This window comes from Rousettus aegyptiacus, unplaced genomic scaffold (assembly GCF_014176215.1).
Source record: "Rousettus aegyptiacus isolate mRouAeg1 unplaced genomic scaffold, mRouAeg1.p scaffold_m13_p_13, whole genome shotgun sequence".
NCBI lineage: Eukaryota > Metazoa > Chordata > Mammalia > Chiroptera > Pteropodidae > Rousettus > Rousettus aegyptiacus.
Genome location: NW_023416288.1, coordinates 62,249,055 through 62,274,198, shown reverse-complemented (window position 1 = coordinate 62,274,198; position 25,144 = coordinate 62,249,055). Strand labels below are relative to the sequence as shown.

Here is a 25,144-nt window from a genome sequence, read left to right as displayed (position 1 = left end):
AAACTTACCTTAAAATACTCTCCTTAAAACTAACACAAGTGGGGAAAAGGAAAAAAAAAAGGAACCAAAAAAGGGGGGGAGGAAAAGAAAAAAAAGAAAAAAAAATACGAGTGTGAGAAAACCAAGAGTTAACGCTAAACGTGCATACACCAAGTGTGTTTGCTCTTCTGTGATATATGTTTAACATTTATTCTTTCAAGACACTGAGAATTTCAAAATACTACAACTCCCTCCAACTTGGTCTCTAAAACTGCTTCTATTTAAATTAGATGCTGGCAGGCTACATCGTTCATGCCTTAAAGCAAGACAAACACGCTCCTTGTAAAAAAAGACTGGCAGCTGAGGAATGTCAAAAGTGGCAAGGACCCCAAAGAGATCTCTCCTATACTTTACTAAAGGGTGTGCACGCGCGCGCACACACACACAAACACACAGAGTTGATTAACAGAGGCACTCAAGCTTTCTAAAGAAAGTTCTTTCAATTATATTCATACTTGCTATGATATAGCAAGAGAGATAAAGACTGAAAATATCCTCATAAAAGACACTGTCCAAAAATACAAGTTCTCAAAATTACCAACCCTGTACAAACCTACACTCATTCCTATTTGACAATAGAAAGAAAATACTGTGAAGACCATCTGTTGTCTCACTTGAAAAAAAGAAGCAAGGATAAGAGCAAATGTATCACATGCCCAGCTGCAACTATTTCTGTTTTGGAAAGCAAATGACCAACTCTGGTTCAAAGGAAAAATATCAATTTCTATTATCTCCCTGTTTCAAAAGGGCAATAATAAATAAGAGCCAAGCTAATGAGTTTGCAACTGAAAACAAAAGCTTGATTGACCAGATCTTTAAAATACCAAAATCCATTTCTAGATTGGGGTGGGGGTTGGGGGGCAAAAACCTGTTAATACCCTGCTTAAAACCTTCACCAATGACTCTCAGTGCCTGTCGTACGACACTCCTTCAGCCTGCCACACGTCTGCAGACTCCTCTTAGTCTCATGTGGTTTTAAAGCTCTATGCCTTTGCCTTGTCCTGTCCTCTCTACCTGGATTGTCCTTCAACTGTCTGAAAACATCTACTCCTGCTTCAAGGCCAAGGTCAAGCTTCATGTCTTGCAACAGCGCATTTCCAAGTGGGCAGCACGTTACTATCTCCTCTGTGTCCCTCTGCCACTCATAGGTTGGTAAAGTTCACCTCTCTCCTAGAATAGAGAAGCCATGTCTTGATTCTCTTGGTAGCATCTTCACTGTTTTGCAAAGTGTCTGACAGAGAAAAGGCAATCAAAGTATTTGATTAGAAAACAGACTGAGAAAACACTGGATACCATTTCATATCCATCAAATTGGCAAATATTAGAGAGCTAGACAAGTGTTGGTGCGGAGAAGAAAAAACAGGAAGTCTCAAATGCTGTTAATGGAAAGTGTGGTATAATCACTTTGAAGAGTAAGATTTTCATCTCCAGCAAAGCTGAAGAGGTGCCCCACTAAGACCAGCAATTCTGATTCAGGTTATATACATTAGCCACTACTGATCAAATGGAGCTCCTGGTTAGCATTTTTTTTAAATGAGGGAATATCGATATATAAATTTTATACATATATATATATATATATCAAGTGTGCATCTCACACATTGATTGTATGAGTAAATATTTTTTCAGAATATTATTTTTATAAAACTACCATTACCAATAAGCATGTATACACATACATATGGTGGATTATAAATGTAAAGTACATTTCTTGTCTCTAATGAACAAGAAAGTCTGAAAAATACTGCCCTAGAGAAATACATATGTGCTCAAAAAGACATGCATAAATGTTCATTATAGCACTATATATATTGATGAAAAACTGGAAATAACCTAAATGTACATAATAAAATGGATATGTAAAATAAGGCACAGGCATGTAACTTATTACAAATTAAAAACAAAAGCAGCAGAGCTACTTCTAGTAACATCAATTAATCTCAAAAGTAATACTGAATTAAAATGTATGACGTCATTTCTTTAAACATGCAAAACAATGCTACATATTACTTATGGATATATACAAAAAAATGACTGCAGGATTTCACAGGGGGCTTCAGGTCTTATTTCCTTTTTTTAGAAAAACAATTTCTGAAGCAAATAAGGCAAAATGTTAAAATCAGACAAAACTAGCTAATGGACCCTGTTTTATTAATCTTCCTCTTCAGATGTTGTGGTGCTCAAAACATTTCAACATTTAAAAAACTTTTAAATGAGAAAATAACTAGAACATATAAAAAACAAAAAGCAATCTTGAAAATGTCCTGGTGTCCATAGCTTCAAATCAATACATTCTCCACATTATTTTTAAAAAGCTAACTTTTGAATGCTTATGTGTCAGACACTGTAGTGAGCTCCAGGTACACATCTTACTTAATAGGTGCAACAGCCTTTTGTGGAAGGTATTACTATTTTTCTATTAGGCTGACTGCATCACTGTCACTTTAATCTTGAGGGTCTATTTGTATTCACCATTGTACATATTTAAAGGCAGAAGAACAGATTAATCTATATTTTTAAAGATTTTAATATGGATTCAAATAAAAGGGTTTCTTTTGCTTAACTTGCAGTTTGTGTAAAAAAAATATATATATATACATACATACACACACATATACACGATGAATGCCAATCAAGGTTCCATTTGGTCACTTGGCTTTAAAAAAACCAATTCAATGAATATGGGTCCACTTTAAGTACATTCTGCATAAACTCCTAAATTTTTTAAAAATGTGCAGCTGTAACAGCTAATTTAAATTCTAAACGCTGGAAAATATTTACCCCACTAGGATAAATTTTATAGCAATCTTTTTGGTACTAACATGTGTTAAATTACTGTTATTTTGTTTAATACTGTGTTTAAATTGTTAAAGAGTAAGAATATCTACTTACTCTTTCTTCCTCTGTATATGGGTAAATATTCTCATCATTTTGAGAGTTCCTCTATGGAAATTACATGATATAAATGAAACTGTTAATATTGTTTGGTGTGGTCATATAAGAAAAGTCCTGAAGTATTAGGATATTTGCAACTAACTCACGAATAGTTCAAATAAAAATATGTATGATAAAGCGAACAAGGCAAATATTGAGTCTACATGGTACAATAAACAGGTATATTTACATTATTTACCACTATATTTATATTATTATTTCTACTTTTCTTTAACCAAGAATTTTCATAGTAAACTATAAAGAAAATTTTCCAGTCATTATCTCTTGGGCAAAAAAACACTCAATGCTGCCATCATTATGCAAGTCTATCCGAACTCCCCTTATTAAGTGACTTCCAGAATAAAATGAAGTTTTACCTGTTTTTGTAGTTTTACTCATAAAAATGTGGCAGCTGAAAGAAAAAGATCTACAATAAGGCCATCTTAATCACATTTACAACTAATAAGCCAAATTTTGGTAAAAGGATTTATAATTTAATCCCTGTTCTTATCTAATTAATTAGCTAAGATATCCCAGTTTCTAATTACAAACATCTAGGGTGACTGATATTAGACAGGACTGGTTCTAAAACATGGAAGCATTCTGAAATCTACTGTTCATTATACCAGGGACCAGGGAACAAAGATGGAGAGATTTCTGGCTTAAAATCACACTAATTGAAAGAATTCAAACAAGGGCCTTATCCCATCTACTAAATCACACGGCCTCTCAAGATGTACTCTATATGAAAAATACTGAAACAAGACATGAGGGAACCACAAGTATCTCTCTCCTGAAATACATAGTGAACAGATTTACACGTCCCAAAGAACAAAATTAGAAGGCATTCTTAAATTGGCTGCTCCTCGTTACCAGACAAGGACCATAACATCTTGCCTCAATTCCACCATCTATAATAATGGCAACAACTGATTCATAGACTTGGTCAAAGTTTGACTTAAACACAGTAAACAAAGCATTTGAATTCTCAGGTCAGCAGGTTATGAGTTAACACTGAGTAGCATTTTAATAACTGTAATTTCATAATACTTCAACTAATTCCAGGGATCCATTCCTAGAAATAAAAGGGCAATGCAGTTACTGGCATAAGACAGAGGCTTTCCCTACTCAAACTTAACATTAATGCAGTTTTCTTATTATGAAGCAACATTTTACTACTGTATTTCAAAGTCAGAAGCGAAATGTCAAGGTTTCCTATTTCATACTTCTAAAAAGCCCTAGTAGTCATACCAAGAAAGTAATAAACTGCAGAACTTATTTGTTTTTACTATCCATATCTATCTTGAAAAATAAGATTCAAAATAAGATTTTAAATTTATGTTATAAAGCTATTTTCAATTCTCTATTCCCTGGAAGGCAATACATATGGCTGCTGAAGGTCTTTTACATTTTATATATGCACACGGTAAGAGCTATATGCAAAATGTCTATAGATAAAATAAGAATATTCAAGTTGCAAAGACTTAGAATCATCTCAGCCAACTCCTTACTCCATAGATAAGAAAAGATACCTAAGAAGGAAGTGAAAGCAGCACAAAGTCTGCACCTAGGGCAAGAACCCTGGATGGTCTTCCAGGCAATTTCCACACTAATGCAATGCCTCTCCTTTACCAAACTCCCAAATTAAGTCTTCTGGATTACAGTTTGAAGATACTAGCTAAACCACAAACAAAAAGAACCCAGGTAACGGTTTTAATTTTCCCTTAATGCCCGAGGGCGAAGATTTTTATTATAGAAGCCCAGCCCCCCAGCAGAGCAGAACCTAGAAGACATGGGATAAAAGAGAAATTTTATGAACTGAAATTCGAGGCATTTAATGGGAAGCCAGGCCTACACAATAATGCTCCCAAATATGCAAATTAAAAAATAACTTAATATTCAATGTGGCAGACCTTGACAGTTAACCAACTCAGTATCTATTCCCCCCCCCTTCCTTACTAATAAAACTCTAATTTTATTAAAGACAGTCAAAAAGCAAAGAAAGTTTCTCAGCCTCTCCTGCAGCTAGTATTGGTAAGCTAACATTTCTGGCCTAGGATATAAGTGCAATTTGTGGGGAGGGATACTGAGAAAAGTTGGGGTGGGGAACACACCCTCAGCTAGTTTATACCTTTGCCTTATCCCCTTTTCTTCCTCCTCCGCCCCTCCGTGAAACATTAATGTGATGGTAAGAGTGACCCCTTTAGAGAGTAAGCCATTCACTAAATATGGTTAGGTAAAAAAAACAGAAGGAATCTGTGTTCCTGATGACATTTACCTTGCCCTTATGTGCCTACCTGCCTAGCTACATTATTTCAGATGTGTTAGTAACAGCCACTTACAATTCCTGAGTTATTCACTGGGCAATTACATACTAAATGCATTCACATACGTTATTTCACATGATCCTTCAAGTAATCCTATAATGTGGTATTTTCTTCATGTTTTGAACAAGGAAACCAAATCCAACCACATAAAGCCTATGGTCAAGCTACTATATTTTACTTTTCAAATATAGTACATATCTGAAAAGGATATACATTTCAAAATATTATCTTAATCATTTCTTATACAACGTGCCACAAATTTTCTCTTCTATAAACACCTGCCAACTCACAATCAGATTTGAACCTCTGCAGGTAAATTTCTTACCAAGAGTCTTCCTTTGGCTGCCAGATGATGAGTGATCAGATTATACCACCAACAAAGTATCAGATGTGGCCCTATTGGTTCCACAGTGTCCATGAGATTTTAAAAGGCAAAAAGCCCACCCTATTCACTTTATGACAAGCCACATAACCTTGGTCACACACTGCATTCTAGGAAATACATACTTAACACTTAGCTAAATTACAACCTCTGATCCTGAAATCAAGCTAAGCCACCAGACACATCTCACCCCAACGGGTACTCTCTTGCATATTTACCTCCTGTCTCTATGCCGGTCAGCTCCTCCAGAAAGTCTTCTCATGGCTTTAAAGATTCAACTCCATATTTTTCCAAGGTCCTATCCTCCTCTTTTTAAGCATATTTTTAAGGGTGCCTATGTTATTTGTGTAGTATCTTTATACAGTTGACCCCTGAACAATGCAGGTGTTAGGGGCACCAACTCCCTCTCACAATCAAAAACCCACATACAACTTTTGATTCCCCCCAAACTTAAATAATAATAGTTACTGTTGACCAAAAGTCTTACCAATAACAAATATAGTAGAATGACATATATTTTGTATGTTATATGTACTATAAAATAAAGCTAGAGAAAAGAAAATGTAAGAAAACAAGAAAAAATACCTTTACAGTACTGTACATATTTATTGGAAAAAAAAAAAAAAACCCTACATATAAGTGGAGCCGTACAGTTGAAATCCATGTTGTACAAGTGTCAACTATATTTCCATGTTATGGTCCTATTTGTTTTCACACAGAAGTAAACAGAAACATAATGTTAATAATAGAATTTAGTAACTTATCTTTAAATAGATCTATTCGAAAGAACAGAAAAAAATCTTGAGATGAAGAAATGAGCATCTGCACCTCCAAGGTCCTCATAAAACCATGTAGAATATCAACAGTGCTTAGATTCAGAATAACCGAAGCCAAAAGTAAATTTATTTAATTCCTCAAACTTCAATGAAGTGTTAATAAATTAAAATTTTTTTAATTAAAAAAATCTTTTTAAATTTTAATTCTGCTACTCTTCTTCATTCTTTCTCCAATAACTACACAGTAAAACCTTCCAAGGCCTGCTTGACACAGAAATGGGAATAACTCAATACTTACCATTATATTTCTGTCAACAATATGATTAAAAACAAAGTTCTGCATGTTAAAAAAATTGATATCAGTTTTACATCATTTTGTTTTGTTTTGTTTTTTCCCCCCTAAAGCCTGAATTCTGACACTGAAATCTATTCTTCTACCTTGGAATAAAGATAACTGCTTTATGAATGAAATATTCTAACAATGGGACCCCACTGTCAACTACCCATAGTCAACTCGGTGCCTGATAAAAATAACAATTAATGCAGCATACCCTGTGGCCAAGAAGTAAACTGCTGTCCAAATGTGCTTCCTCTTCCTCTCCACCCAAAAAGAGCTACCTTATTTCATCACATCAATGATACACCACTGTGTTACAACAAACCATGAAAGATAAAAGCTGACGATCAAAATGCAACTCACCACCAACTATGACATCTCAATTTCAAAGATGTTAAGATGCAGGAAATATGTCAGAATCTATAAAATACAGTGCAAACCTGACATTCTTCACACAACACCGATTTTCCTTCTTGACTAAATGTGTATTTACATAGTTTGTTGTGTAAGTCAATTCAATCTGATTCAAATATTTTATTAAAGAACCTACTATTATGCCAACACTATGCTAAGTACAAAAAAAGCATATCCTAGACTTTTTAACAATATGACAACTTCTCTTCTAACATACAGTAGTCCCTCTTATCCTTAGGGGATATGTTCCAAGCCATCCCCCACTTGGATGTCCGGGACTTATACAGTACCGAACCCCAGATATACTATGTACATGTACACATACACACCTTTTCGCGTAAAGGAAGCACTTTACAGCTTCTCTGGCATATCCAAATTGCCAGCATCACTACTCTTGTACTTTGGGGCCTTTTTTTAAAAACGGTAGGTGTGTGATGGTGAAAAATACAACTACTGATACAATTTTGTATGCCAAGGCACTGACCACTGGTTTTGTACCATTACTATAAATATCAAAACATCCTCCCCCCAAAAGAACCAAAAAATGAATTAATATAACTATGAAACAAGTTCTGACCTTACAGTCCTCCTTCCAAGTGTCTCAGGGATCCCTAGGGGTCTGCAGGTAACACTTTGGAACCTCTGTATTAAGAGGGTTCAAATGATTAAAGAATAGAGCAGTAACCTAAGGGGCAGAAATTTGTTCCTAACAGCCCATGTATGCACATACAAAGAAAAAAGCTATACTTACGTGTATATACAGTTTAAACATATCTCTAAATCTCAAGTTTGGCATCTCTAAAGTGAGATTTTAAATATCTGGCTATTTTTTCCCCATTATTCTGAGTAACTAAAAACAGGCCACATGTAATTTTTATAGGTGTGAGCTGTTAAAGCATTTCTTAAATAAAAGCTTTTTTCTCAAAGAGTACAGATGAAAGGTAAAAATAAACACAAAAGAAAGGTCCTCAGTGGAGTTCTGAGCAGACCAAGTAGTTGATAATACCAAACCTTACGCTAGTAAAAGCCACTTTCAGAACTCTTAATTTGCAAGAGGAACTTGAGACACTTCCCAAGTGTAAGAGTATTAACAAGCTATATGATTTGGATGAGTTTACGGTATTCTATTTTATAAGTAACAGAAGTTACAGCTGTTTTTTCACTTCCTAAAATCCATAATCTTAGTAATTTCCTTTTATCTTAAACCAGCAATCAAAGAATCTTAAAACATAAATCACCTGAAAATGCCATTTAATAAAGTATTAGCATTTAGGACAATTTCAGAAGACTAAGACACATTACAAGTGGAAAAACGAACAGTGTGCATAAAATGACATCTGCACATAAAAGAATGAAAGTTCCTATCATTTGAGGGAGACCTGCCTCTCTCCAGTACAATTTCCAAGTTGTTTCTATACAGGTGTCAGAGTTTAGTCTAAAAGTAACCCAAGGACTTGGTGAAAACTCTGTGGTATATTAATTATCTTAATTCATTTAACAGGTGTTTCCTAAGCACCCAGTTCATGTGCAAAGTTAAATGAGTGTTATAAGGAACAAGAGCATAAGAAAGTCTAGTTGGCTCCAGACTCATTACTAGAAAGACTTAAATCTATGATATCAGTACTTTCAACCAATCTGTGCAGCTTGGGTTTTTATCCAGAAAAAGTGGGCCATAATATCTCAAAGCAAGATGCTATAAAAATGTGAACTATGTTAGAATGAGACGTAGCATATTTCAGAACAAGTATCAGGGAATAAAAAAGGAAGAACTGAGGACAGAATAGGCCAGCAGGATAGAATTTAGTTATTTGCTACTAAAAGATTTTTTTTTTGAAAAGTACAAAGGTGAATCGGGAAAAATTAGAAACCATTAAAGACAATTAGCTCTATTTACTAAAAGTGGCCCACTAAAGTGAATGGATAAACAAACTAATATACCCAGAAAATGGAATAAAAAGAGAGACGTTATCAAGCCCTGAAGACATGAATGAAATTTAAATGTGTAATACTAAGCGAATGAAGGCAATCTGAAAAGACTATATACTGTATGATTTCAACTATATGACATTCTAGAAAAGGTAAGGAGACAAGTATAAAGATCAGTAGTTCCCAGGGGGTGGGGTGGGGTATGAACAAATAGGCAGAGCATAGAAGGTTTTTAGGGCAGTGAAAATACCGTGTGTGATACCATAATGATGGATACATGTCAGTATACATTTGTCAAAACCCCACAAGATGTACACCACCAAGAGTGAACCCTAACATACTATTTTGGGTGATAATGACATGTCAGTGCAGGTTCATCTACTGTAACGAATGCATCACTCCAGTAGGGGATGCTCACAATGTGGAAGGCTGTTCATGAGCAGGGACAGATTATGGGAAATCTCTGTACCTTCCCCTCAATTTTGCTGTGAACCTAAAATTGCTCTAAAAAAAGAAAGTCTTGATTTAAAAAAAAAAAAAAAAAAAGAGAGAGAGAGAGAGAGGGGCTCACAGGGGCACTCAAACTTAAAGTGAAAAAAGGAACACAACAGGTTACAAAAGAACCAGTTGAACACCTGCCCAGAGTCATCAAGCCAGTAAATGACCCTAAATGTCACACACTATTGACTCTTAGCACCTACATGACATCCAGAATGCCAGCAAAGGCCAAAGGTCTGAAAATGCACCACCAGGGTTACTAAACCAATAAACAGCTTGTTACAAACACTTCTGACTTATATAACACACAAAAGGCCAGGTGTCCCCTTGAGTTGATATATAAATTCTGAACTATCCTCTACAATCGCAAAGAATTACCACTATATTTATAACTAGTGAGATAGTCCCCATTAATACTCAATTTCTACCTTTCTTCCTCACTATTTTCAAGGAAGCCCCTGAGAAATAAATATTTCAGCTTAACTTTTTAGCCTAGACAAAATGGGGTAGGCCAAATTTTAGAATCTCACTGTTACTTTTCCAGAGGTCGCTTACTGAATAGCCTTACCTAGAGATATACTCTGCTCAAGAAAATAATGTATTGTATATACTTTAAGGCTTTCATGAAACCAGTTAATGTTATTGTAGAGAGAAAGGAGAAAATGGCAAAAACATCAGGCAAAATAAAAATATACCCAAACTGTCAAAGTACACGTTTTCTCATTTAAAGGAGTTAAGCTCGATTGCTTAGAAAATCCTGAAGTCAAGGAAAAAGTTATACTCTACACTGTTAATCTTCCTATAATAATTGAATTTCTGGTTAAAACTGCCAGCTACAACTATATCAAAATGTTCATTGAAACTACAAATAGAACTGCTAAAAAAAGGGGGGGGGTAACAAAATGATGAAAAATACACTTTTCTTTAAGATAGAATAAAATGATTCTATGGGCCAAAATAATGGCCCTTTGCTAGAATTAGCAGCTGGTAAGAATATGTCCTTCTCTCTTACGAGTTTATTTTGTAACTATAGTAAGTCCTCACTTCACCTAGTAATAGGTTCTGCGATTCTGAGCAAAACAACGTATGAAGAAACCATTTTTACCATAGGCTAATTGTATAAATAAAAGTTCCTACAGCATCTCATCAATATTAACAAAACAACATTATCCGAAGACCTGTTGTAGTTAATCAAAAGATATGAAGACTGTAACAGCATTATCACTACTTTACCTCTAAATTCTCATTCTGGTCTAAAACTCTAAGATTACAGAACTGCACTTTCTTGAGTTATGAGACTCTTAATGAATAGCTTCGCAATTCAAACCATTTATCTTCATTTTCACATATAAATATTATTATAGATCTAAAAACAGCCAAATGTAGAAAGTTAAATTTGCCATGCAAATTGCTAAACAAATCCACCAAATCTATGTGTTCCTAGACCACAACCCCATATAATACATCCTATCTAATTTATCAAGAGGTAGTACCTATTTATGTTTAATTCAAAATCAAGTGTAATTTCTGTACGAAAAACATGAAAAAGATTAATGCACTGATACATTACAATCAAAAGATAAAAACAATTATCCCCTCCAGGAGGAGGATCCAAATTCCTTCCCCCAATCCCCACAAGTGTTAGCTACACTTGGTAACTAGCTTCCAAAGAAAATAGAGGGAAAAATAGTAACTTCACATTGAAAACTGGCAAATACCACCTTAGCCACATAAATCAAGGTTAACATAACCAGTGACATCATGAGGTCCTCTGTGGTATTCTTTCCAAAAACCCACAATGAATTTGGCCAAATTTTAATACCTCATGATTATGAGGCCTAATCAAGGGGGGGGTGGCGGGGGGAAGTCACATAAACTGAAATTGAAGGCCACTCTAAAAAATACGTGCAGTGCTCCAAAACTGCCAAGGTCATGTAAAACAAGGAAAGAGTGAGAAACTGTCACAGACGAGGGAACACTAAGGAGACATGACCACCATATGTAATGTGGTATCTAGGATTGAATCCTGGAGCAGAAAAGAATGTCCACGGAAACACTGGTGTAGTTTATAGCAGTGTACCACCGTTGGTTTCTTAGTTTTGACAAATGTGACACCATAATATAAAATGCTAACATAGAGGTAATCTCTATACTATCTTTGCAACTTTTCTGTAAATCTAAAATACAGTTTATTTTTAAAAAGTCAAAAGCTATCAATCCTTAAGGCAAAACAGTAGAAAATGAGAAGGGCTGCTTACATCCCAAGCTTTCTTTCATTTCATCCTAACCTTTAAAAAATTAAGCATCTGAAGTTTTTATACATGCTTCAGCTGTGTTGAGACTAATAATTAAAATTACTACAACATGAAGCAAAACTGATTCACTATAGGCACTCAGAGCTTAAATATTAATAAAAATGTTGGGACCTAAATTTTCTGTGAAAGATACATCTAAAATATCTGGAGAGTACTAAAAGACATAAAGGCAAAATACATAAACGCTTAAATACTGAACTGTTTCAGATTCTGATGGGACCCTAGCCTGGCTCTGGGCATATTCTTTTACTCAATTATACTCCCATTCCCTAATTTACCTTTTAAAAAACAAAATATAATTTAACTTACACATAAATTTTTGAAAGGAACAGCATGCTGCAATTCTAGCCTGATAAAAGCTTCTATAAATCAGGCACACTTAGGGGCCTTATTTCATTTTTAAATTGACAGGGCACACACAATTCAGACACCTCAAGAATACTAAAGGCAATGCCATCTAATCTATTGTAAAGAGATACCAGAACATTTATATTAAAATCTACCAAGTCATTTTCATTTTTTCTTTATAACTCTTACATTCATAAACAGGTTTAACTGAGGCATTAAGGCTATACTGTTTTAATTCTATTTTTCACATAATAAAGGTGAATACTAAGTAGCCAAACTAATTTCATAAGAAACAGATGAAAAGCAGACTTCTTTCAACTTTGGCTTCTTTTTTTGTCAACAATAAAAACAAAGTTACCACAGTTTACTCTCCTAATCTGAAGCAGTACAGCCAAGCATCGGTACTTCCCAAACTGTTACTTAAGGGCACAAATCATATTGCCTAGAAAGAATACAATTATCAAAGTCAACTCAAAGAGCCCCTGTATTCAATAAACAACCGTTGCTTTGTAATACTATTATTTGTATTCCAGGTTTTCTCCAAGTAGAAAAACATGCTAAAGTCTTTGTGAGTATGATACCTACTAAAATTTAACTTTAAATAAAATGTCATCAGAACTTCATCAGAGCTGACAGAAGAATGACATTTAAGAATAAAATATCCAGGACTGACTAAAATCGTTAGGGTTTATCCAATTCATTCAAATAAGTATTAAACCTCGATTGCAAAGCACACAAGTCATATTCTATTTTCTGATTCTATAAAAAAAAGCATTTCTAATTCTATTTCCCATTAAGCAAACAGAAAAGACATGTATCTCTGTCAATTAAGATAATCCAGTTCAAAGGCTTGAATATATCAAGTCACCCCCCAAAATGGAGAATAAGCACATGTAGAATGGTATTTCATTAGTCAAGGAATTATGAGATGCAGAGGGGCCAAAACGTAGTCCTGGGAACAAGCTCCCACAGGGAGAGGGGACTACTCCCATTTACCTTGCCTGAAGAGCACAGGAGGGTGATGGGTGACAGAGATCTCTAGACTTAAAACAGTTAGCAGCTTCTCAATCTCAGAAACAATAACCAGACTGTACAATAATAGCTTAGAAAAAAAACAAATTCTTCAGAGGCAAGGAGAGACCAGAACCTTTAAAGAACACAAAATTCAGGTGCCAAGTTCCACTGTGCCTGACCTCGATGAACAAAGTTAAAGCAAAACTAAAGCACAGCTTATTTTTACATTCAGAGGATACATAGCAAAGCTGTAAACTACTATATATTTTTAGCATAAGTTCGAGTTTGATAAATAATTGCCAAGTTGCACAAAATGGAATAGACCAAGTATGCTCTAATTTTCGAACTCCTAGATAAAAGGACCCGGCTTCACTACTACTTTTAATTAAGCCTGAATGTAAGCTACTATAAAGGGTCTCGAAATACCTTCTCTCAAAAGGTATATTTGTTTACTTTCCTGTCAGTGAATTTAACTGTCTTGTTCAATTCCTAGAAATTAGTCAAAGTAAAAGCTAGGAACACTAATAGAAAACAGACATATAGATTGAAATATAAAACATTATAGTTTTTATGAGTTACCAAGAGTCTTCCTGTTGTATCATGGTCTACATCTTATAAAACTCTTAGCTAAATCTCAAAGGAAAAGGCACATTAATTAAAGATAGAATCTGGTACCTAACTATCCTAACCCAAGAGCCTGTAGAAAGAAAAAAAGCAAATGTGTTCACAAGATCATGTGTGACTCAATAAAGGTATACTCAAATATATTTCATTTGATAATCAGACAGCATTCAAGAACTGCCTTTCTTTAGCAGCCAGGCAAAATGGGCAGCAATCCAGATAATTAGACTAGGGAACACACTCAAAGGTCTACTTCCTCTCCTTCCAGCCATAAAACAAATGTGACTTAAAAGTTTTTTGTCTTTAATCTCTAAAGATACAAATGAATAGAGAAGGAAAATACAGATTTTTCCTTCATTCATTATCAAGATGGTGGCTATGATGAATTGAATGAATTAGTTGGTAAAATTAACAGATGCTAATGTCAAATTGTGTTGCCAAGATTAATGATTCTGTTATCAAACAGGTATTATGTCCTACATTTTAATCTATTTAAATATATTTTAAAGCAACACTGAGATCAGCCACCAAGTTAAAGAGCTAAAACTCCTTTTGTCAGAATATGCCCAAGCATTTAAAATGCATTTCCCTTCTGTGTTTGTCCCTTTCAATGTAAATGTAATTTGTAATAAATATCCAAACGTCCAAGATCTACATCATGGGGTGATTTCATTGCAGGAGACTTAGTTTGGATTAGTGATCTGACCAAGTACTGTAGTCCACCCTTATCCACAACTTCCCTTTCCATGGTTTCAGTTACTCGTGGTCAACCGTGGCCCAAAAATATTAAATGGAAAGTTCCAGAAATAAACAATTCATAAGTTTTAAATTGCATGCCATTCTGAGTATCGTAATGAAACCTCACGTACTCTCGCTCCATCCCATCCCAAATGTGAATCATCCCTTTGTCCAGAGTATCCATGCTGTATACACTACCTACCCTCCTCTAGTTATTTAGTAGACATCTTGGTTATCAGGTCACCTGTCGAGGTATTGCAGTGACTGTGTTCAAGTTACCCTTACTTTATTTAATAATAGCACCAAAGCACAAGAGTAGTGAAGCTAGCAATCTGGATATGCTAAAGAGAAGCTGGGCAGCGTACGTACGTATAAGCAAAAACATATACTTTGGGTCTGGTGTTACCTGTGGTTTCAGGCTTTCAGTGGAGGTCTTAGAAAGTATACCCTGCGGGTAAGAGGGTACTTCTGTACTAGTTCACAGTTGAGGGTCCCCCTAAAGGTCATACATAAGTTACCATCTGTTAATGAGAAAAAGCAATTCCAGTTTCTTTCCTTTTGTAGTTTCAAGCTTTGTTGCCAAGGAGATTTACTAATTTATTCACAGATTTAGAAAAATAATTAGCAAAGAGGTACTAAACATTCAGTAGTCTCTAAGACCATAAAGCAACATATCCAACTATGTAACACCTGGTAGTCGCTTATGGACATGAATCTAACCAAATCAACCTTCTCCAGATAGACATTACAATGGAAATGTTTACCCGAATTTTTAAATCAACCTTTCAGAAACTGTCTTTACAATGTAAATTGATTGAAAAAGCAATATCCAGATAACCAAAGTTATACTGACAGCTTTTAGAGAAAATTTATTTTCACCAGGCTAAGTGGTAACCCAACTGCTTCTGAGGTAACATGAACCAGGCGCACTCTGTATCTAATTTTCTATTTATATTACCTCGAGTAAGATTTTACAATCCAAGAAACCTTGAAAAGTGTACATGATAAAAACAGGACACATGAAAAAAGAAACATTTTGCCTAATGCTAAAAAGAAAATGCATAATTTGCAACATTAATAACAATTTCACATGTAAAGAATCTCTCTTACTTTCATATATAATGCCTCCCTCACATGGTTTAAGTGCAACGAAAGACATAAAGATTCCATTCTCAACCAATTAAATAATTTTCTAAATCCCTAAATATGGTTCCTACAAGTGCTATAGCCTAGGCACCTTTTGTGTACCCAAAGACAGACTCGCCAGCCAAGCCTCTCCCCTTCACATGGATTTGCTATTCCTCCCTGACTTCTTTGCAGGGCCAGGTTAAAAGATCAGTAGAACCTATACAAACCACCTACCTATACCATAGATACCTAAGAAATGGAGGAAGACGAAAAGGATCCTTCATCTCTCATATGCATATAGTTATCCTGTAGGGATTTCCACCACTGGGCTTTAGAAGATTTGGGTTCTGCAAGGCATGGCAGATACCACCATAAGCATCAGCCTGCAAACAACAGGTCACCTTTCCCAAAGCATCTGGTGAGGTACAGAAAAGCAACTACAATAACCACAGCATCTGTCCATAAAAATGTAACAATTCTTTTCAAATGCAAACCCCACCTGAGAATCACTAATGTAATAACGGCATCTTAAAAGTACACAGACTTATCTGTTTTCAAAGGTGTCTACACTGCACTTGAATTGCACTTTGGCAATCTGATATATGCTGATATACATGCTCAGAGCACCATCCTCATTTTGTATCTGACGACTGAACCAAAGTCTTCCACTGAATAAATTAGCACTGCCTCCAACCTGAAACAGGCATCAACTAGGTTTTTTTCTTGTTAGCAAAGCTAAAAGTTTCAGGTATCGGTAATAAAGATGTTAATTTTTTAAGCAACATGCATGTACACACCTATATATAAATTCTAATGTAAGTTTTCAGAAAGAATATGACAGTACCAACTTATTACAAAGCAATGTGTACTTCTTTGTTATGGCAATGTCTATTAATTAGCCTAGAGAATAACTCACATAGGATGCTATAAAGTAACAAAACTCCCCAACGGTTGTTAAAACTTAACTTTAAAAAAGATTCCAGGAAAACATATTAAGGGATACCCTAACTCTGAGAATCTGTTTCTAGTTCTGCCACTGAGTTGCTATTGGTTCCTTTTATCTGAGTTTAGTCCATATGAAAATTGAAGATACTATTCAGATCTCAACAGAATCCTATGTAAATATTTGTAAACTACTGTAAAGGTATCTGGAGGTGCTAACTAAAAACTGACGTTAAGAAAATTTTTTATCAGTACTTTACAAAAAGAAAAGTGTGTGCTCACTTTTTCAAAAAAGTTTACCAAGTATTACTAGCAAATGCAAAAATATAACAATTATTTGTGACCATAATTGCTGAAGTACCATTTCAAAGGACCACAAAACAAAAATATTTCACAATGAAAATTTAATTCACTAATTTTGAAAGGGAGAGAGGGAAGACCAGTTACGAGACTAATTTTGACAGAGTCAGTGCTTTAGGATCATGCTATTTAATGGAATTCCTTTAAAAAATACAATTGAAAGTTTAAAGTCACAATCTGTGTAAGAAATATAGAATATCATCAATAAAAATTAAATTCAAGCTACTTGTTAAAAAGTTAAACCTATACCTACCAAATGACTCAGCTATTCCACTCCTATTATTTATCCAAGAAAAAAGAAAGCATATGTCCAGCACAGCTTTATTTGTAACAGCCCCAAACTAGACATAACCCAAATGTCCATAAGGAGGTGAATTCATAAACAAACTGTAGTATAGCCACACAGTGAAATATTACTCAGCAGTAAAAAGGTAAGAACTACATAGTAATAACATAGGTGAATCTCAAAGTATAGTGAAAGAATCCACGTGAAAAGAGTATATACTGTATGATTCCATTTATGTAAAATTCTATAAAATACAAAATAATTATAGTGACAGAAATTAGATCAATGGTTGGGAGGGAGAAGAGAGGCTACCTAGGAGCACAAGAAACTTTTAGGGAAAATGCCTATGTTCACTATCTTGATTGTGGTGATAAACTTCATGGATGATATTTACGTCAAAACATCAAAATTAAATACGCAAGTCTTTTGTATTAACTATACTTCAGTAAAAAAAATAAAGGAAAAAAATTCAGGGTATCAAAACTAATCAAAGCTCTTGCCAGTCCCTATCTATCCACTCATGAATGTAATATATTTAACCCACCAACTCACAGTAAGCACTTTGAGAAATACAAAAGTATTTTGTATCCCTAATTTAAAAATCACCATTACTACAAAATCGTGAAAGTTTAAAGAGGTCAGAACTCATCTTTTATCACTATGCCAAGATGACTGCTTCCGCGGCAAAATGACAGCAACAAAAACACAACAGAACAAAATGAAAGCCCACTGAGTGCCAGCTGCAAGACTTCTAATTAAATATTTTCATTCAAATGTTTATCTTCTTTGATCTAGAATCTCACTTCTGGAAAACAAAAATAATCCAAAAATACAGGAAGGGCCTTATGCACAAGAGGTTAATTTCGATTTTACTTATCACCGAAAAATGGCAAAGAATTAACCAACAGCAAATGCACGGAACGGCATATTACATAAGCTACTCATTAAGTCTGATATTTTTAACTGTGAAAAATTATTGCGAAAATATTAAGAAAAAAACAGAGCTTACAGAGTATAATCAACAGGTTGAAAATCATATATTCTGGGAGGAAAAAAGAACTGATAAGAAAAAAACACCATGTTAACATTCGAGGACAATGGTTATTAAATTGCTTATTAGAAATGCAAGTTCCCAGGCCCACTCTAGACCCACTGAATGGGACAGCTCCAGCAGTGGGACCTAGCTACCTGTTTTAGCAAACCCTCCAGATAATTAAGATGACACTGAAGTTTGAGAATCACTGTTAAAGGACAGGATTATGGGTAACTTCTTTGCCTTTCTGTAACTTCCATTCTCCTTAGTTATCTTAGTACTTATGTAATCCAACTAAGTTTTTTCATTAAAGTATTTTATTAAAATGTACACTGTGGGTCTACAGTTGAAAAGCTACTACACTGTGAGTATTTTTGCAGATCTGACTTGCATGCCTAAGATCCAATGATTCTTGGAACCATTAAATCTGGTAAGACTAAACAAGATACCAAATTATATATACCATTATATAAACGCAGGTCAAGGTGCTTGGGGAAATTGTGCAACACTAGAAAACCAAAAAATCTCATGTTTTTCTAACACATGCACACACAACAGGGTAAGGGGGACTTTCATGGGTCACATCTGCAAAAGATCTTTTTCCCCAAAAGCTCAATTTTTAGGCTTGCATGTGACTTATGAGAACTATACTGCAGGAATCAGATGTCCTAAAGCTGTGAATGCTTACTCATGTAGGTTCCTGATTAACCAAAATAAGTACCAGTATGTTATATTTGTCACCAAAATCTAGGCAGAGAAGACAAATTCAGAACACTGAGAGATGCCAAAACTTTAACTTTTAACTTAAAGACCATTAAACTGGTCCACCTGCCACCTCATCAGCTCACTAAAAATGACGCTACAGGAAATAAATGGCAAAACGCAGGTTCCCAACTGGCACTGAAGCTAGTTAAAACATTACACAACTGTCTACACTTTGAGCACAAATCAAAGAGTAACATTAAAGATTACTAATTTAGGGATAGAATAACTACTGATTAACAGCAAAATACTAAAGTTAATGTCAGACAAATGGCTACAAATTTTAATGTTTCTTGTTTCTATTTTTTAACATCTATCTTTTAAATCAGTGGTCCCCAACCTTTTTGGCACCAGGGACCAGTTCGTTCGCTCACCCACAGCTCACCTCCTGCTACGCGGCCTGGTTCCTAACAGGCCATAGACCTTTACCAGTCCGTGGACCCGGGCTTGGGGATCCTCGTTTGAAATAACAGGAGCACCGATTTCGCATATATCCTGTCACATAAAATTCACACTTTAACCTTTCTATTCCTTGAAAAGTCAATTCTGAAAGTAAATACAAGTTATTCAAAAAGGTGATACATACTGTGCTGACCTGCTGTACATAGCTGGTACTTTGATTTAAAAAAAAAAAAAAATCGTTTCACAAGTTACATAAGCATCATGACCACAATCAATTTTTCACTACTAAACCCGTAATGCCTAACACTAAGCCTGGCACAAAGGTGGTACTCAAACGTTTTTCTGAGGGGAAGAACTGCAATGAACTGTTACTCTATGCTTCTGAAACCCTTAAGCAGAGATACCTAGCATTCTGTAAGATTCGCTAATGCTGGTAATGAATTTAGTATAAGTCACGGCCCCTTTCCAGTGCTCTTACAGCTTTTGTAGGGAAGCTTACATTTCTACCATAGTTCTGAATTCCTGCATGAGTCAGTCAAGTACACTTAAGGAAGCAACATATCCTGCTTTAAGTTACTGCACTCCATCTGAAAAAGGGAATCTTTGAAAACTTTTGGTGTCATAAAACTGGTTTCAAAATCTCGCACCAATCACAAATACAGAGTATGCAAAGTACCCACTACTATCAGATCCACTTTTCTGATTTAACCTTGAACATTTCTTACGCTCTAGCAGGTCAGGTTTTCCTCTCTTTTTACCCCTAGAAAATACACTTGATCTTGTAACACCACTCACAAAGCCTCCCCAGCCCCTACTTCTTTTGTATATAAACACACTCTGGCCACACACTCCATCAGCTGTTTGGTAGCTCCGCCCCTCCTCCTTTTCCGGGTAGTAACAGAGCAGCCAATGAGTTGTGAGGAGCTGTGCCTGCGGCCTTTTGCCTGCATACGCTTTTCCAAAACAAGCAGCTCCAGCCTTCAGCAGGGGCCACTGGTTCACAGATAAAAGGATCACCAGGCTGTGCAACAGGGTGAGACAAGTAACCCCCAACGACAAGGAAACCCGTGTAATCTGAGCTGTTTGTTCCTCCACCAGGGAGAACTTAAACCGATATTCCTTTAGGGCAAATCACGCTTTAAGGTCACTAGAGTCTCAGTTCTCAGACAATCTAAATAATCAGCCTGGTTTGAGATGGAAACCTCAAAGGCTGCCAGGCTAGAAACAACAGTTTCACCAATCTACCTGACTCTGCAGACTAATGGCCACACGATTCATGACCATTCCACAGGATTTGGGCTAATTACAAGTTTCTTGATTGGGACACATTCCTACAGGGCCCAAAAGTCATGTACATCAGTTTCTAGGCTCCTGGAGAGGTTTGCACAACCCTCAGCAAAGGATCAGAAGAGAAACAATGAATGAGTCAGAGTTTCAGAACATAATCGCCCAGATTATTAAGTGCATCGGTGCAAAACACTCACTCCCTGCATAACTTGGGAGTCAGCTCTCCTCCTACCGACCCGTCACAAAAGAAATATCACCAACTCCAAACCACCAGAGTCAAAAGAGACACTGAAAAGAACCTAGCGAGGTGGCAGAAGGCAGTGGCCAACTAGTTACACATCCTCTTCTCTCCCTACCCCCACACTGCTACTTTCCTACTATACAGGTTCCCTGCCAGGCTGTAAATTGTGGTGGCATAATTACACTCAGGAGACATCCAAAAATGGGCTAAAACAGGAGATTGCAATGAAACCAGCCATAGGCCTCCACACCAAAGAAATCATCAAGGGACACTGAGGGCCAAAAAGCAAGTACATTCCTTCAGACCTTTTTCACTTCCTCTCCACCATCTTTCATTTTCAACTCCCAGCCCGTTCACACAGTTGTGCTCATTTTAGTAGTGGGTTGGGGAATGTCTCCCAAATTTTTTTTTTGCTAAATATACCTTGCTCGAGATTGTTGGCTCCATTTGGGCCTACTAATGTGAATTCAACAGAGAAAGGAGGCCACAAAAATCTCTCACCCCACTACACACATGCACACACAAAAGGAAATACGAAAATTTTAACTTTCAAACTACGTTAGCCCAGATAACAACAAACACGAAACAAAGATAACCTCTGCCTTTTAAATCCCGAGACTGATGTCCTATCTCAGATCTATGATTTTAAAGCGCCTCTGCTTTCTTTTGTCAGAAAGGAGGAAGGTAGGGAAAGAACAGAAGGCCAATGCATCTTTGCCTTTCTTCATCTTCTACTAAAAATAAGCTATGAAATAAGCCACTTAGGGGAAGAAAAAAAGAAAGAACACCCTGCTGTTCTTTGTCTGTTTTCCTCTCCCTCTCCACCCCCCACACCCTGACTCCTAAATGCGGTAATCATTCTAGATGCCACAACTACTAAATGAACAAAAGGCACTGTATGGAAAAGGCATCAGGTCAAGTTAGGCCTCACCCTTTATCCTCAATCTTCTAAAAAGGTATATGTATATAATAAGAACCTGACATTGATCAAAAACAGCTGGCATTCTTTCACCTACCCCTATCCCAATTAAACATTAGGTAGAAATTTGCATTAGGTGTGACAGGAACACTCAAGATAAAAATAACTCAGATTCTGCCACCATGTCATTTCCTAGTTTCTAAACAAAAATAAAACCCGAAACTGCTTTGTGTAAAATGTACACACAGCCATAGTTACACAAGTTTTCCTGAAACCTTATGAAAAGCCAACATTACTGGTATCATTCACACATTTACAAAACTCAATCAGAGCCACAAACAGCTCATAGAGAGTCCATTTCACTTGTGCCTGGACATATGTTTGGTACATAATACATACTTTATTACTTGCTCCTCTAATCCCCACTCCCACCTTCCCCAAATACTAAACTTCATACCCGTAAACTTAGAAGTTTATCTACGTTCCTAATTTCTAGCCACGCTTTCCCGAGGAGAAAAACATCTTATTCTCGAGAAGATTATGAAAAGAAAATCTCTTGCCCAGTCAACTTCCCTCCCCCATCCCCCACTTACAAACTAAATGCAAAAACTACTCGTTTAAAACTTTGGTGGATTCCCTAACTGAGTATTTGACGACAATCATCGATCTCTTTATAAAAGTAAAACGTCCAAAACAGTAATAAATATAAGGAGGAAAGAAGGAATTCACCTGAAGAATCTAGCCAAACAACTTTAGTTATATAAACAAAACCCTGCACCAGGGGGAAATGGTGGGGGGATGGGGGTGAGGGAGAAAGAGAAGCAGGAGACAGGACTTTTTAACTGCGTTGCACACTACCACCCCCTGCCCGTTTCCCCCTCTCCCCAGTGATTAGTTGTTCAGAACAGTGGGCTCATTTCCTCCCTCCGGCACCCCCTAAATTACTCCTCAAAAAATGTCTCAATTTGGCACAGGAACCTTCGCGAATTTCTCTAGCTGGTCATGAAATAATCAGTCTGGACTCCAACCAAAACCACTGCCTGAAGGACTCTTATCAGTTACAGCTTTCCTACTGCTACCCCCAGAGTACATAAAGTTGGGGGAGGGAGGGTAAGAAAATAAAAGGTGTCATTTGGCAAGATCGAGGCAATTATTCCTCAAGAACCTTATACTCATAGAGGGTGTTTGGTTAAGTGGCTAGTATAGAGGCTATTTTGTCAAGGAAATCCTCTTCCTCCCCCTCCCCCCAGCTGTCATAGCCACAATATGGAAGGTGGCTTGCTGGAGGGCCTGGGGGTCCTCAGCACATACAACTATGCTTGGCATAGGCTTTGTCAGTGGAAAGAAAAACAGTGGGGTTCTTCTAGGGGCCAGTTAGCTTAACAGGGGTCTCTGATTTAAAACACTCAGAGCTCTTTATCACTTGCAAGGGGCACTGAGCAGACTACTCTCTTCCTAATATAGAAAGGAATTAGGGATAAAGGAGGTCACCTGAGTTACCCCAGTTCTTGAGGCATTGTGAGTGGAGGGAAGGGAGGCATCTCAAGAAAAGGAGAAAGGCTTCACTCGGGAATTTCTATCTCGAGTACCTAAATCAAGAGCGAGCAAAAAAGAAAGAGATCTTGAAAGGGGGCTTGGTGAAGAGAGGTGGCTGGCTGGTCCTGCAAAATAAAAAGGGGGGGGGGGCGCCGTTTTGGGAGTCCAAACGTCGTGGAGGAAAGTCACGGGCACTGGGGGTGCAGGAAGAGCGAGGAAAAACCCCACATTTCGGGGTGCTGCAGATCAAGGGGGAGCTGAAAAGGCTCTCGATTCCTGGGAGCTGCCAAGGAGCCGCCGTAGGCACTGGGGGGAGGGAAAGAAGGGAGGAAGCCTCGAACAGTGGCCTGGAGTGCCCTAGGGCCCCTGACTGGGTTTCAGGGGGTGCCCTAGGCATCCCCACACCGCCCCCGCCATTACAGCCTGAATCCCCCCTCCACGAAGGATACAGCTTGACCACGTCCGTGTCCATCCGCCTCTTGCCCGGACTGGGGGATGACATGGTGTCGCCGCTGCCTCCCCGTCGCCTGCGCCGCCGCTGCTCTCCCTTCCTCGGCCCGTCTGTCACGGGCCCCGGGCCCCGGCTCTGAGGAGCCCGCGGCCGCGCCGGCTCCTCGGTGGAGGTGGCAACACCCCCTCGGTCCTGTCCCGTCCAGTCAGCCGCCGCCGCCCCCCGCACGGGGGAACACCGGGCACTGTCCGGCCGAGTGGGGGTGGGGACCCCGCGGCGCCCGGCTCCGGCTGCCTCTCTCCGGCTGTGGGTTCCGCCCCGGCCCGGCCCCGGCGCTACTCTGCGCCGCGCGACGCTCCCTCCTGCCTGCTGTAGCTCGCTGGTCTGCTCGCCCGCTCACCCCCTCGCCGGCTCCCTAGCAGCCTCCACGACAAGCGGACGACTCCAGCTCAGTCGGCCTCTCTACCCCAGCCTCGCTCTGGGCGCCGTGACGTCACCTCTGTGACGTCATCTGCGGGGCGGGTCCAGCGGGCAAAAGAGGTGGGGCGCTGCTGCCGCCGCGGCGTGGACTTTTCCGGGGGATTCTGGGAGATGTAGTTCCTCTTTCTCCTATCTTCACAGCCCTCTACCCCCTCCCCCAACTCCCCCACACACTTAATCGCTCAACTGCCAGTGTCGTTATCATCATCATAAACCATAATACCAAATAATGGCAATATTATGACTTCCATGCGCTTTAGGGTAATGAACCTCCTTCTCACGTTATTAAAAAGGCTGTTCATTTGATTTGAGGAGGTCAAAGTGGCAATTGCTCAGGCACCAAAATCTGGAAATGCCCTCGCCAGCAGGTTCCTTGCACTCTGCTCCCTCCTTGGATGAAGATAATTTGTTTGCAGCGATTGTAGACTATAGCAAAGCTTCCTCAGAGCTTGCAAACCACAATTCATTATTCTTCATGTGTATAGATAGGGCCACTATCTCAAGGATTAGAGTTGAGGCAGCAAGGTAGCAAGGCCGAATATAATTTAGTACTAACATCCTTATGCTACAGAATATGAAGTAATTTTACAAAAGGAATAACTGATAAAAGCAGAAACACCTGAAATATTTTGTAAAGGAAAGATTGTC

The 25,144-nt window shown here is 37.6% G+C and overlaps 1 protein-coding gene across 2 annotated transcripts in view; it reads right to left on the bottom strand.

Annotated features, from left to right (window-relative positions):
- Window positions 1-24,510, bottom strand: part of UBE2H (ubiquitin conjugating enzyme E2 H) — a 90,704-nt gene extending 66,194 nt beyond the window's left edge. The window contains exon 1 of one of the 2 annotated variants that reach the window (XM_016148712.2): window positions 24,015-24,510. In XM_016148712.2, coding sequence (XP_016004198.1) covers window positions 24,015-24,067 — 53 coding nt within the window. In that variant the 5' untranslated portion in view covers window positions 24,068-24,510. The remainder of the gene's footprint in view (window positions 1-24,014) is intronic. The other variant, XM_016148711.2, reaches the window with a different exon arrangement.
- Between the last annotated feature and the right edge of the window lie 634 nt (window positions 24,511-25,144).